Source organism: Haliotis asinina, chromosome 15 (genome assembly GCF_037392515.1).
Source record: "Haliotis asinina isolate JCU_RB_2024 chromosome 15, JCU_Hal_asi_v2, whole genome shotgun sequence".
Lineage (NCBI taxonomy): Eukaryota > Metazoa > Mollusca > Gastropoda > Lepetellida > Haliotidae > Haliotis > Haliotis asinina.
In genome coordinates, this window is record NC_090294.1 from 6,992,602 (window position 1) to 7,005,893 (window position 13,292).

General features: G+C 38.3%; 1 protein-coding gene across 3 annotated transcripts in view; it reads left to right on the top strand.

Moving 5' to 3' along the window:
* LOC137264842 (regulator of G-protein signaling 12-like) overlaps positions 1 to 13,292 on the top strand; it is a 55,757-nt gene that overhangs the window by 39,346 nt on the left and 3,119 nt on the right. For all 3 annotated transcript variants that reach the window (XM_067800186.1, XM_067800184.1, XM_067800185.1), the window contains exons 3-12: positions 3,715 to 3,825; positions 9,884 to 10,063; positions 10,180 to 10,266; positions 11,049 to 11,195; positions 11,342 to 11,485; positions 11,594 to 11,651; positions 11,773 to 11,942; positions 12,112 to 12,291; positions 12,453 to 12,650; positions 12,840 to 12,927. In XM_067800186.1, the coding sequence (XP_067656287.1) occupies positions 3,715 to 3,825; positions 9,884 to 10,063; positions 10,180 to 10,266; positions 11,049 to 11,195; positions 11,342 to 11,485; positions 11,594 to 11,651; positions 11,773 to 11,942; positions 12,112 to 12,291; positions 12,453 to 12,650; positions 12,840 to 12,927 (1,363 nt within the window). The remainder of the gene's footprint in view (positions 1 to 3,714; positions 3,826 to 9,883; positions 10,064 to 10,179; positions 10,267 to 11,048; positions 11,196 to 11,341; positions 11,486 to 11,593; positions 11,652 to 11,772; positions 11,943 to 12,111; positions 12,292 to 12,452; positions 12,651 to 12,839; positions 12,928 to 13,292) is intronic.

Consider the following 13,292-nt stretch of genomic DNA (forward strand, 5'->3'; position numbering starts at 1 on the left):
TAAGAGTTAGAAAACCATGTGTCCAGTCTTAATTTCTTGGCGTTTTACCTGTTTGTCTGAAAGGTGAATAGATGTTAAAACCATCCCTCTTTTCAATTTATTCATTTCTGATGTTTGTGGTAACAGAACGATTGCAAATTAGTGTTAAATATTCGTTTGCTTGCATATGATAATCATAGAACATTTAACACTTGATGCAGAACATTCCTGTTGTGCCTGAAATTTCCCAAAGTATCGGTCGTCTTCTAATCCCAGGTTTCTCAGTGATTTTCACAGCTCAGATATAATTCAGCATGTTTGGTAACTTATTTTGGCTGGTTATAATCAGGCTAGATTCAATGGCAATATGAGGCATAAAATGTTTTAGTATTTTCCTGTCAAATAGATTGAGACAAGATAAGGAAGTAAACCCCTCTTCTCCTAGGGGATCAATCTACTGATTTTGAACGAGCTATGTACCATTGAAGGGCATGATTAGAAGATAATGTACTTGCATGTCATCTCTCACGCTAGTCTGTACAAACAACAACATTTATTCACATGATAAGAATTGACATGGTCTGTATTATTCATATTTATCCCAAGATAAATCTCACGACCATTGCTGATAATAAACACGAATCAAGATTGTGAGGGAAGACATACAGTATTGCTAGTCAAATAGAAACGGTAGGTCTGACCACACAAACTGATCTGGAAGTCAACAGGGTTGTATAGAGGCATTGTTTGTATTATGGGTTGTGTTCAGGGGGAGAAGTGTCCCCTGAGGTAGGAACTTGGTTGGCATGCCTGTTGATATTATCTCAGAAAGTACAAGTCAAAATATTGTGATTATATCTCAGGTAATCTTAGCACAGAAAAAGATTCGATCAGAGGCTTCGTGAAAAATGTTGCCTATTGACTGCATATGTGTTTGTCCATGTTGATAAGAGATTTTGTATAGATTACAAACAGACCTGGGGGCCATGTTTGGTTGGACTTAATAACAGTTAACATACCTGTACCAAATAGTCATTACCCACTGTCATACATGTAGTTGTATTCAGTGTGCAAGCATGGTGGGGCACCTGTACCAAATAGATAATATCCCCTGTGATACATGTAGTTGTAATCAGTGTGCAAGCATGGTGGGACACTTGTACCAGATAGATGATATCCCCTGTGATACATGTAGTTGTAATCAGTGTGCAAGCATGGTGGGACACTTGTACCTGTAATCTTGTACCCCAGCCCAACTTGTAGGTATTAGTACTTTAGAACTGCCACGACCTTCCCTAAATGATTTGTGTTGGCAGACCATTTTATTTTTGTTGCCCTCAGATATCTAAAGGCATGATAAGGAAAGAAATTTTTTAAAAAGTTCCAAGTAAAATTGATATTCCATCTAAATAAATGTATTTTACTTTTGGCAGTTTATGAATAGTATATTGGGCAAAAGACAATCTATGAAAAGATTTTAAAGTTTTGGCAATTAAAAATTTTGACCTGGGGAGAGCAAAATTGGTCTGTTCTGAAGGCTTTTCATTTAGAAGTGATTTTCTGATTATGAAGAGATTACAATCACATTACGTCATAGCTTTCTCACAAATTTCAGTGATAGATGTGTTTAATCAAAACAATTGGCCCCCTCTGCTATGTGAAAGAAAAAAAACTCTGCATGAATTATTAATGAACTGATCACTGCTATTCCATCCGCTGATACCAACACATTCATAACAGAAAATAAATGAATGTAAGTGTTGTCCTTACAAAAAAAAAGATGAAAAAAGGTTGAAAAAGATTACCATGTCAGTGACATTATTATTAGATAAACTATGTCAAATCAGTTTCCCCCTTTAGTTCATGTCACTGAATTACACATGGCAAAATATTCCTGTTTCATGACAATTTACTGTTACTTTTTCTTCCATCATTACTAATCACGTACACTGGTAAGAATTTTTTTTAAATAGTCAAAAGGTTAATGTTAAAGAATTTTATGGATTCAAGTAATACAATTTTAAAAAGCTTATAAACACCCCAGGATTCTAGGATTGATGCCAGATCTGATGGTAAGGCACCATGCATTTCTCCTTGATACTGATAGTCACTTGTCTACAGCAATCTGTCACACACAACGAACTTCCACCAGCGCCTACTAATAACAGTTGTCCACTACCTTAATTAAACTTCCTGGTCAATTTAGCAGTAGTTCCTGTGTAGGGCCATAAAGCACCACGTAGCCCAGTCATATCCAACAGTAACCCAGGCAATAACAGAGCCATAAAGCCCAGCTACCCTGCAGCACCATGTGGTCTTGGTTAGAATGTAAGTGTCTGTCTCAAGTCTAATAAGCTACTAAATAGTTCCACATGTTGCTATAGGTTTCCATCATATATATAATTTGGTTGTCCAAAATGGAAGTCATTCTCTCTTGAAGTCTGAGAAAACACAGACACAGACTAGGTTCCACAGACAGTTTAGACTCAGGGTTTGCTGTTTGAAGAGTTCAAGTTTGACTCACATTTCTAATTACTTCCTTTGATGTTGGAGCCATTGTCATTAGATATGGGAATATTTTCTTGAGTGTTTTAGATTCACCAGGTTGTACAAACTGAACACCCAGGTGTGTTCCTGGCTGAATGTATTGAGTTACCTGCAAGGAGTAATCATATTTCTGGTATTGTCAAAACAGACACAATAAATGATTCTGATGTTTTATCAAGGATCAGCTTGCTGATTGTTTTTGTAACAATTAGGTTCTATCATTAAGTGATCATCAGGAGTGAATATGGCACAAATTGTTCGTCGTCTGTCCCTACAGTTTAGGTATTCCAGCATGGTAAGCCAACATTTTTATTTTAATATATTGTTCCATTCAAATTCCACCTTACAACTTTATTAGCTTGGAAAACAAAACATAGAAATTATTTTCAACTCATTTGATCAGTTTTATGTTTGGTTTATGGGAAGAAGATCATAGTCATCAATTGTGGTGTCATATTGGTGTTTACTTCAGAGGTGGGGAGTGTGTGACAGCCCCCAGAGTTGGTTATTTATAGCTACATCAGCAAAATTTCAACAATGAGAAAGTGATTGTTTTTGTGTTGGGTCGTCATATAGTAAGTACATTTGTAAGTGTGTACACTTGTTGCCATCTAGGGACATCCCACCATATATTTATTCCTGAGCTTGAAGGATTTTGAGACATAGGTTCAGTTTGCTGAGGGGTCTGTAACATGCTTCACGGTCCAAGTCTTTTCTTGTCTTCTTCTGCTTTTCTGTATACTTTGTGTTCAACTGGTTCCCTATCCTGTCAATATAAACATGTTAAATGTGACAGCCTTTTCGGTATCACTGGGTCTCAATGTTGACTGTCCTCACATTAAACATGTGGAATAGTTTAAACTGATACGGGGGGGGTTAATTTGTTAATTTGTGTAAACTATGTTGATTATAGTTGATAACCTATCACCTAAAGTTCAGACAGGACATTGAGTCCTTGCCTCAACGATCTCTCTTTAACAGCTGATAACTGGTTTGATTGACAGCTGATTTCCCATCAGTCACAGTGTTGATTGCAGTGATTTGACTTCCTTCTTGCCTGAACTTCAGGTTCACCCTCACCTGGGTCCCCTCCTCCAGTAGTTCGATATGTCAAAGTTCCATTTTGACAGAGCCAACCCCTCTATGGCTGCCTCAGTGTTTTACCTGGATTTACCGATTTCGTTTCAGAGAGAGAAGGAGAGAACTGACGTAGCGGCATTGCAGAAGTGGACAAAGACAGGATCGTTCAGGCGAAATCGAGGCATGAAGATTCCGAATCCACTTAGCCACTCACATGAGGTAAACTCTTTTCCTTAACATTTATTATGTTATAAGCTATAAATTAAAGTAAATCTGTTGCTAGATAAGTATATGTCCCAGCATAGAAGGAAACTTTAATCTGTGCATAAAGAATATTCATTATTGAAGCCCCAGTTTGACTAATACAAACCAACCTTCATGTCAATGCACAGAAGTTAAACATCATGATTCATCACCACAAGGAGGGCTGAACCAGTCATGTTGGACCTGATAATGCTTATTTTACATTTTATGGCTGTGTTTACCTGTCAGTGTAAATAATTACATGGTTGAGCCAGTACATGGCAATTGGTTGTGGATGGTGAGTTTCAGTGTTCACATGGTACTTGTAAGACCTGGAACTCATCTTGTGGAGAACCTCACATTTACCAACAAGGCTATTTACAGTGAAATGATATGTTTGTCATCCCAAACAAACATCACCTGTCAAGCAACATCTATAAATACCTGGCTGAAACATGCAGTGCAAGGCAAACACAAAACTCTTAATTAAGCTGTCTGAAGTTTGAAAGTATTTAACAAACAGCTTGATTTGTTCAAACTTAAATCCATCTAAGATTAATGTGTTTGATTTCACACCTTCTGAAATACATCTTGAGGACAATTAGGGAAACTTCAAATACCTTTGATGTGACGATGTTGTAGGTTTGACCATGTTTCTAATGGTTGTCTTCACTGCTGTTTGATCTGACATCATAGTCCTTTGTCTCAATCACTGATCAAAGGGCCACACCCTCCGAGGTCACAGTGACCTTAGTCTATTAATTAGGATTGACAGGCTAATGAGCAATTGTTCCCCACCTGGTAGGTTAAACCACTCTGGTTGAAACAACACTGGCTAGATTAGTCACTCTAAAGCAACACCAGGCCCTGTTTCTACTCTTCATTAATGTAGATTGACAACTGAACTATTGTCTGCCACTGTTGTATGTGACTTAATGCTTAATTGATTTAGTGTCAACAAATATGCATATGTGTTCTGTGTAGTCCCGATTTACCTATATGCTGATTGACTCATTTTTAACTTTAATCAAACTCCTTCGACATTTTCCTTCCTTGAAATAGTCCAACATTGCCTAGTTTGTGTGATAGAAATATAGCAATGCCTGTCACTTGAAGAAATCATGATATCTTAAATTCTGTTTTATACAGGGAAGAAATAGTCATATGGGTAGATAATGATGTTCATTATTGATACATTTGTTGACATTAGCATCTCAGGTTGCCTCTGCAATATTCACATCAATAAGATCCTTGAGTTGTTTAGTATATGCCTTTGACCATTTGACCTTTTTGCTTGGTATTGAAAAGGCAAAAGGATGATTTAGCTTCATACAATACACACTAACAAAGATCTGATGCCAGTCAAATCAGTTAAAATGTGACAGTTTTCAATAAGATTTGTGAAAAGTCGTGAAAACTACTTGTCTGACATCTGAGTTTTGTAACATTTCACTTTTGTCTTGTAATTATTACATTAGGCTAGGCTAGGAGAGTGTTCTTGTCAGAGATTGTCAGAGGGGCCCTGTTTTTTGTCAGAGATTGTTATGTATGCAGAGTATACCTGTGAGCAAAAGGGCCCCTGTAGACAGAAGTCTGATGGTTGACTGTAATTGAGAACTTTGAACATATATTATCTTGCCAGACATACAATTTACATTTTCCAAATTAGTGGAAGACATGTATGTTCCTGCAAGTTACATATTGCTCTACTGTTAGACCTAGGCTGGTGACAGTGTGTGGACAATGTGTAACACAGCAAGCAGCAGTGTCAGACACTCACAGAAGCACAGCTCAGCTTGGGAGACAAGAATGCACTGATCACATCAGACAGTGTGTACACATGTCACACCTCATCAAGCCTATCAGTGCCTTAGCACCTTCCTGATTGCCATGGAAGGTGTTTCTATCAATTTTATATTCATTTACAAAATTACTGTTCATTTAATGAAGTAAAAACTTGAAAAGTGATGCAAATGTTTCTCAGATGGTTTATCAAAGTTAAATATGGAAACATGATGAATCATTAGATAACAGCTTCCCAAATTGTTAACAGAAAACTGGTATTAAGATGTGAAGTTAGTAAATATAGGGCATCTCCATGCTTTGAATTTTTCTAGGTGAAGGAGATAAGCATTTGTATCTAAGTGTCACACCATATTATTTCATTGTGTAACAGATATTACATTATTCTGTGATGAAATGATGGATAGGATTGAAATACGCCACAGGCTTTAGGTAGCCTGTCACAAGCCCATGATAATCTTAATTGGTATTAGAGCGAGTTTTAAACCTTTCTTGGCAAACTTGGGGAAAGTATTGTATCAATGTTTATCACCCTGAAGCTGTCAAAGTGTTACACTATGTGTAGAGGTGTGGTATCAGCTAGAGCTAACTGCAAGTAACAGTACAAATATGGATGATAGCTATACACAAGAAGCTTTTGGGGTATATACCTTTATTGTTTATCTCAAAGAGGGATAACAGTTGCTGGGGTGTAAGATAAATATCAGATATTTCATTCACCTTTCAATATCCCCACACTTTACACCAGATACTCACTGACAGGCAGTTAATCTAATCAGCTGTGCCAGCCATTCAGTGTCCAATCTGTAAGCCAATCAGAGACAACCCAGGCCAGCATCCCCAGGGAGCTTGTGTGTGATTAAGAGAGTCTGGCTTGTGTAAACACTGAGATGTAATTAGAGCAATAGTCAGGTGACAAAGTTAGATTGGTGGCAGCAGAGTAATTGTGTGTGGATGAAGGTGGACACAGCCAATCAATCGGCTGCTCCTAAGTCAAGCAGTGTTCACTGGCTGTCTGTTGGACAGGCTATATACATGTGCTGGACCAGATCACAGCATTCACTGTCAGTATCTTCAACTGTCAGCATCCCTTGGATATCATAGTTACTCCTGGACTTAACTCGGTGCATCACTTGTGTAGATTCCACACAGTTTGTTGAAGTTTTCATATTTGAATTTTACACTTCAATTTGAAAATGGTTCTTGACATGAGCTTCAACCTGTCATACAGCTATGGTGCTAATCAGTCATACAGCGACTGTCTTGAACATCATATGTTTAAGAAGCGAAAGCACCACCGAAGCCGATCTGGACATATCAGCAAAAAATCTAAATCGAAACAGTATGGCTACTTGGATTGTACCATTAACCTGCATCATGTAAGTTTACTTTCTTGTTTTTTCTAATTAATCAGCCTTAGGTGGCATTGCTGTCGGTTAGTGTGGTGCAACATACTTATTTTTTCAAAATTAACTCTTACATTGCGTTTAGTTAAGAAACTGTCAAAATTATATGCAAATGGGAAAAGTTTATATATGTTACTGTCATGAGGACTGATTTAAAATGTTTCAAATTTTTGGCTTCTTTCTTCTGTTTGGTGTCCAAATATTTCCTCCAAGTCAGTATATTTCCCCCGACATTGACAGTGATAGTGTTTTTGGAGAGCCCTGCTACTGTTTTCCTGCCAACTTCTGTTATTGTCTTAAACCGCCAGTGAAACATGAATTGTTTGGCCCAGGGCATTGCACCTAATCCCCTTGAAGATTCTACACTTTATTGACAAATTGTTTAAATCCCTTGACAATGGTGTTAGGCCATTAGTATCCCCTTTGAAGCTCATTATACTGTAAGACAAGGAAGATGGCTGGCCCTGGGGCATGGCTGTCATTAGAGGGATCACAATCCCCAATCCCCCTCACAGATTTAAGGGCCTTTACAACATACTTCAACGGCTTTGAACTTCAAAACTTTATGACCCATGTTTTTACAGCCTATTTCACCCCTTCATAAAAAGAATATGGTTTTGTTTTTATTGGACCATGTTCAGAAAGTCAATAGTGTAACAATGAATGCAGGGTGAGGTGTTTCAGCTATTGAGTATCATATAATCGTGTCTCCCACAGGTATATGTAGTAATAGTATGAAGCCTTGCTTGTTGACTCTAGTTCTATACTACCTGAACTGTGAACAGATAGTGGCAGGAAAATATTATTTTCGGTAAGAGTTCGGCCTGTACCCCCCACCCTAATGAAAAGACCCTAAATATACATTTAGTAAACTAGAGCAGGTATAACAAAAACACTCAATGAACTTATTTCAGTGTTGGAATATTGCACCAGGGAAGGTGGAAATATTCTATGTAAAAAGAGAGAGAGGGTGGGCGGGGATTACAGGTGAAACTCTTTCCTTATTTTCTTCAGTATAATTTATTTTGACATTTCAGGCCCAGTCAAAGTAACTTTATACCCATCTAGAAATTTTACAAACACTTTTTAGAATATATATGGTAAAGAGTACATGATTTCATAATCCCTAACTTCTTTCATTCTTATTTCCTGATCCGGTCAGTTCTGTTAGTTTCAGTATTTTGATTTCCCATAGCATCTATTTTGTGTCATTTGATATGCATTCAATTATCTGTACAGATGAAAGAAATTAAATATTTCCAGTTTGATACTAACAGTACATCAGAACAAGAACCATGATCCATTTACTGTTATGTAAGATCTCTCGTGGTTGTGAAGTATGACAGTGTTCTTATTACATTGAACTAATTAGTCATCCTGACCTCGGCTGGCCAGCCCGGTGTTGTAATGAGTAACAGCAGAGGCCGTCATGATCAGTCTTTGGTCACAGGGTAATTATCCCGGGTCAAACACATGTTGTCATTACAATACATGCCACAGACACAGGTACAAGGCAAGGCTGTCAATCAGAACCAAGGTTTCTTTGTAACTACTGAAATAACGCAACAGTACACTTGGCTGCTGTTTAAACAGGTACTGGTGGTACTGGGGTACAAGTCTGACATTTAAGTTGAAAAATGTTAATGTACATGGATTATTATTGATATGTTAGATTTTTAACTGTTTGAAAATATCTTTGTAAACCAACAGAGCAAAATATTGGTTCAAATATGATCTGTTTCCTGAATGCACACATTTGTGTCGTCTGGTTCATGTCAAACATACAAGTGATATCTAACACTTTATAGACAACTGAATAAGATAGATGTGGTCATTGTTTATGAAATACACTTGGATACAGTGAAGTGTGACAACAGGATCAGACACAGGTGTTGCTCAACCCTTGTTTTCTAATTCCTCAAGTATTATTTCATTCTGCCTTCCCTGGAGACTAGTTTGGTAAATAAAATATAGACCCTGCTCACAAAACTGCATTCCCAGCCTGCTACAATCTCCTTAATTTGTTAATCCCAGCTGACAAAAGAATCCATCAGAGGACTGAATATAACACTGGTCCCATTACCTGACTGGCTGTGATTATTATAAGAATATTACAATGTATGTATGAATAGACTGCAGTTGGATCTGGCTGATCTAATCAGGGGGCTTTGGAAGTTGCTCATGTGTAGAGACCTGCCTGGCCCTCACATACACATACCCATTGAGATTGGCAAGTCATACTGCTACTTGTAACAATTTAACTGCCCACCATTGTTTTGGTGGCACTTGGTCCTCTTGACTCAACCAGTGTGATTCCAATATTTGAACATTCTTGGATATATGGATGCAATATTTGGATGTTGAACTTGGATAATATTGATAATGCACTATGATTTGTATGAGATTACTGCGCCAGGAGTTGTTTGGTGCAGACGATCAAAGCGTTGTGCAGGCGTCTGCCTCACAAATTATATTCCTTCACAACTCAGTAAGTATGGCAGCCATATTGCCTCATAAACCACGCTTCGAGAGGTCATCTTGTTAAACCACCAACTATCTAATTGTGATCTGACTGTGCTCCACAGTGGACATAAGTTGAAGCATTATTCATTAGCTATTATGTGGTATACAGTGTATCTGATTTGGTAGCTGATATTAGTTGATATTGTCTCGAGCGGCAACACAATAGAAAGAGCTCGGTATTGACACAGGAACAAGGAGGACCTTTGTAAGGTGTGGTTTTGGATCTACACATGCTGGTATGAAGGTGAAGGAACTGTTTTAATTTCTGACTCCATTTATAGTATTCCTTCTTTCAATTTCAGTCGCTCATAGCAGGCGATGGAGACCAATCAATTCAGAAGTTGCTGCCGGCAAACAGCGTCAACAGCATTGTTGCCCAAGTGGCCAAGAAGGATGAAAAGGATGAAGTTGGTCGTGTCGCGGGCTGGGCTGTCAACTTCGACAAACTTCTTCGTGACAACGGCGGTGTTGTCGTCTTCACTGTAAGCTCTTCATCTCATTGTTTGAAATGATTTCTATTTCTTATTATCCAACTTAAATATTGTATGTTGTGTGCCTTGATTTGTTTTTCTATTGATTTTCATTTGTTCTCGTTTAGGAATTCTTGAAAAAGGAGTTCAGTGAAGAAAACATTGTCTTCTGGCGTCTGTGTGAGCAGTACAAACAACTCAGCAGTGACGATGAGGTAAACCTACTTTCCTGACAACTCTGTAAACATCATGACTAGGAATAAATGCATATCTAAAGGCAGTTTACCCAGCAACTACTTTTACCTGATCATGAATTAATGAGTGTCGACACACAGCACAGTTTGTCTTGACTCTCTGGGTCTAAAAAAACTTGAATATTCAACCAGTGCAGCTCAGTCTACCTTCACCTAAGTGCAATAACAAAACTCAAGTTTTCATGTATGTCTTATATAATTTATGTTCATTTTGTAACGGTCCAGCATTGTTCCTCTATGTTAGTAACAGCCAAGGTAAAACATACTATTTCAAACAATTTAATGACAGTTTTCAAGGACTGTCAGATAATAATCTATAGCTGATATTCAAGTCCTTCCTTTAAGGTGCAGTCATCCATGTCTACCAACCTTTTGTCAGATAATTACTGTGTGCTAGCAAGCCACAACAAGCATTGCTAGCTTCTTTGAGGATGAGTCAGGAACATAGGATCAGGAAAATGGTTAAGAATCTTTCGAGAAAATATTTCAGGAATGATGTTAGCCCATAGTCTTTTTTATGTCCCCGTTTGTTGTGGCAGCCAAACAAACCAGATACCCCCAGAACATATATTTATGTGATATCTCTTTATCTTAATGGATTTATGTTGCTTGAGAAAGTTTTCTTTATTGCGTTTTTGCATGCAGCGACTACTGTCGTCTTTTACCACCCCTACACATTCAATAATAAGTCTGTACATGCTTTGATTTCACGTTCTTTAAGTTGCTCTTTTTTGGGTTCACAGAGAAAAGCCAAGGCAAAGGAAATCTTCTCCAAGCACCTGTCATCTAAGGCATCTGAGCCTGTCAATGTGGATAGTACTTCTCGTCAGAATGCAGAGAAGCATCTTGACAACCCTATTCCATCCATGTTTGACATGGCACAGAAACATGTAAGGCTGCTCAAGCTATATTCTCATCAAATCTAAATGTAACATGTTCAGAACTAAAAAGGAAAAACACACTTTTCATTTGAATTGTCTCTTATAAGCATTCAGTGATAAATGACTTGGTGCTAATGTTGTTGTTGTGTCTGCAGATTTGGCAGCTGATGAAGCAGGACAGCTATGTTCGTTTTCTGAAGAGCGAGATGTACAAGACGTACTTGATGAGAGAGATGGAAGGGAGACCACTTGAGCTGCCCCAAGACATGATGGCTGGAGCCACCAAGGACGACAAGAAGGTAGGCACAGTGATGAATCCAGATACGTCGCAACTCTGCAATAATTATGATACAGTGAATGAAATACTTTGTTGGATAAGTGATGTAATTCTTTGCTGTTTATTTCAGAATGGAAAGGGCAAAGAGAATGAGAAGAGAAGGAGGTCTTTGTTGCCATGGAGACAAAGTAAGTTGAAGTTTCAGTCTTCAGAAAAAAACAAACAATTCAAATGTAACGTAAGAATATAAAACTAATAATATAGCTGTTTTGTTGTACACACCGACTAATTGTCATCTGGTACTTACAGATAAGAACAAACACAGCAACAACAAGGCACAGTCTGAATCTGAGCTGAAGAAGGTGGCAGCCAAGGACATCAAGGTCAAGGACAAAGAGGTGAACAACAACTTGAAGAAGTGCCCTGGGCCTGGGATTGACCTGAGCACCATGAGGAAGGAGGTGTTCCAGACCAAGGAGGTATGTGTTCATGGGTGTTCTCTGGCAGGATGTCAGCATTCCTCACGCTAATCATGAATTTCCCAAACACATGGATGGCTAAATGGTTCCAAACTAAATATTCATTGAGAGATAGTGAGATATATACAAGCAAGCGTTTGATAATAACACTTTGACATGATGTTTTCAGGAGATGAGGGATCCCAACGAGGGTCAGTTCAAGTTCTGTCGTGTTGTTCTCCCTGATGGTTCCACCACTGTCGTGTGTGCCAAGCCTGGCCAGTCCAGTCGCTCGGTGCTGGGGAAGCTGTGTGAGAAACGAGGCCTCTCCATCGCTGCTGTTGATGTGTTTCTTCTTGGCTCAGACAAGGTATGTCATGCCAAATATCCATCCATAACTGGCCATTTTGTCATTCTCTCCCGTTACGTATGAAAACATAAGCACTGTAACTGGGTTAGTTTTGAATTAAATATGAAATACAAACTCATTCATTGCTACAGAATTAATTCAGTTTGTTCCTTTTTTTCCAGCCACTTGACCTTAGCGAGGACGTGTCCACCCTTGGGTCTAAGGAGGTTGTCATCGAGCGAAGGGTTCTGTTCCGTATGGACTTCCCCAACAAGAAATCCATTGGGGTCAAGGCCAAGCCTAACAGAACCATCCGTGATGTGTTCAAGCCCATTCTCAACAAATACGGTTACAGAATTGAGAACATAGCTGTTCAACTGGTGAGAAGACATTTCAACACTTACACTTTGTTCACTATTTGAAAGATCTACAGCTATATATATTTTAAAAACATTATTAGAAACTTTTATTTTTGTATTATTTGATTGTTTATATAAAATCAGATGATGTTATGACATGATATGAACCAGAAATCATTAGTGACTAACGGTGTTTATGTTATGTTTCAGTCAGGACACGAGGAACTGTTGGATATTGACATGTTGGTGTCACAGTTAGACAACCAGCGGGTCGTCATCCTCAACAAGGAGACTTTAGGTGTGTGCCTCAACAATGCTTTCCTGAACAGCTCACAGTGTGAAAATAGACACGATTTTAAACTGTGTTGAAATTATGTTTATAATTAAAGCAAGTTGGAATGTAAAGATGTTTGTCAAGATCTGCACCATCAGAAGCTCTGCAGTGGCTCTGCGATGTATTCATAGCTCAGTTAGCTTGCTGATGTTTCCTCTAACATAATGATGTAGCAATTGAACTATAACTAAAGCATCTTTAACTTGCTGCAATGCCAGGATCTCTGCCATGCACATGTTCGTGTCATTGTAGACGAGGTAGGTCAAGGTCATCATCAGCTGGTGCGTCATATAGTACATTTGTTACTTATTTATTTCCATGGAGTCATT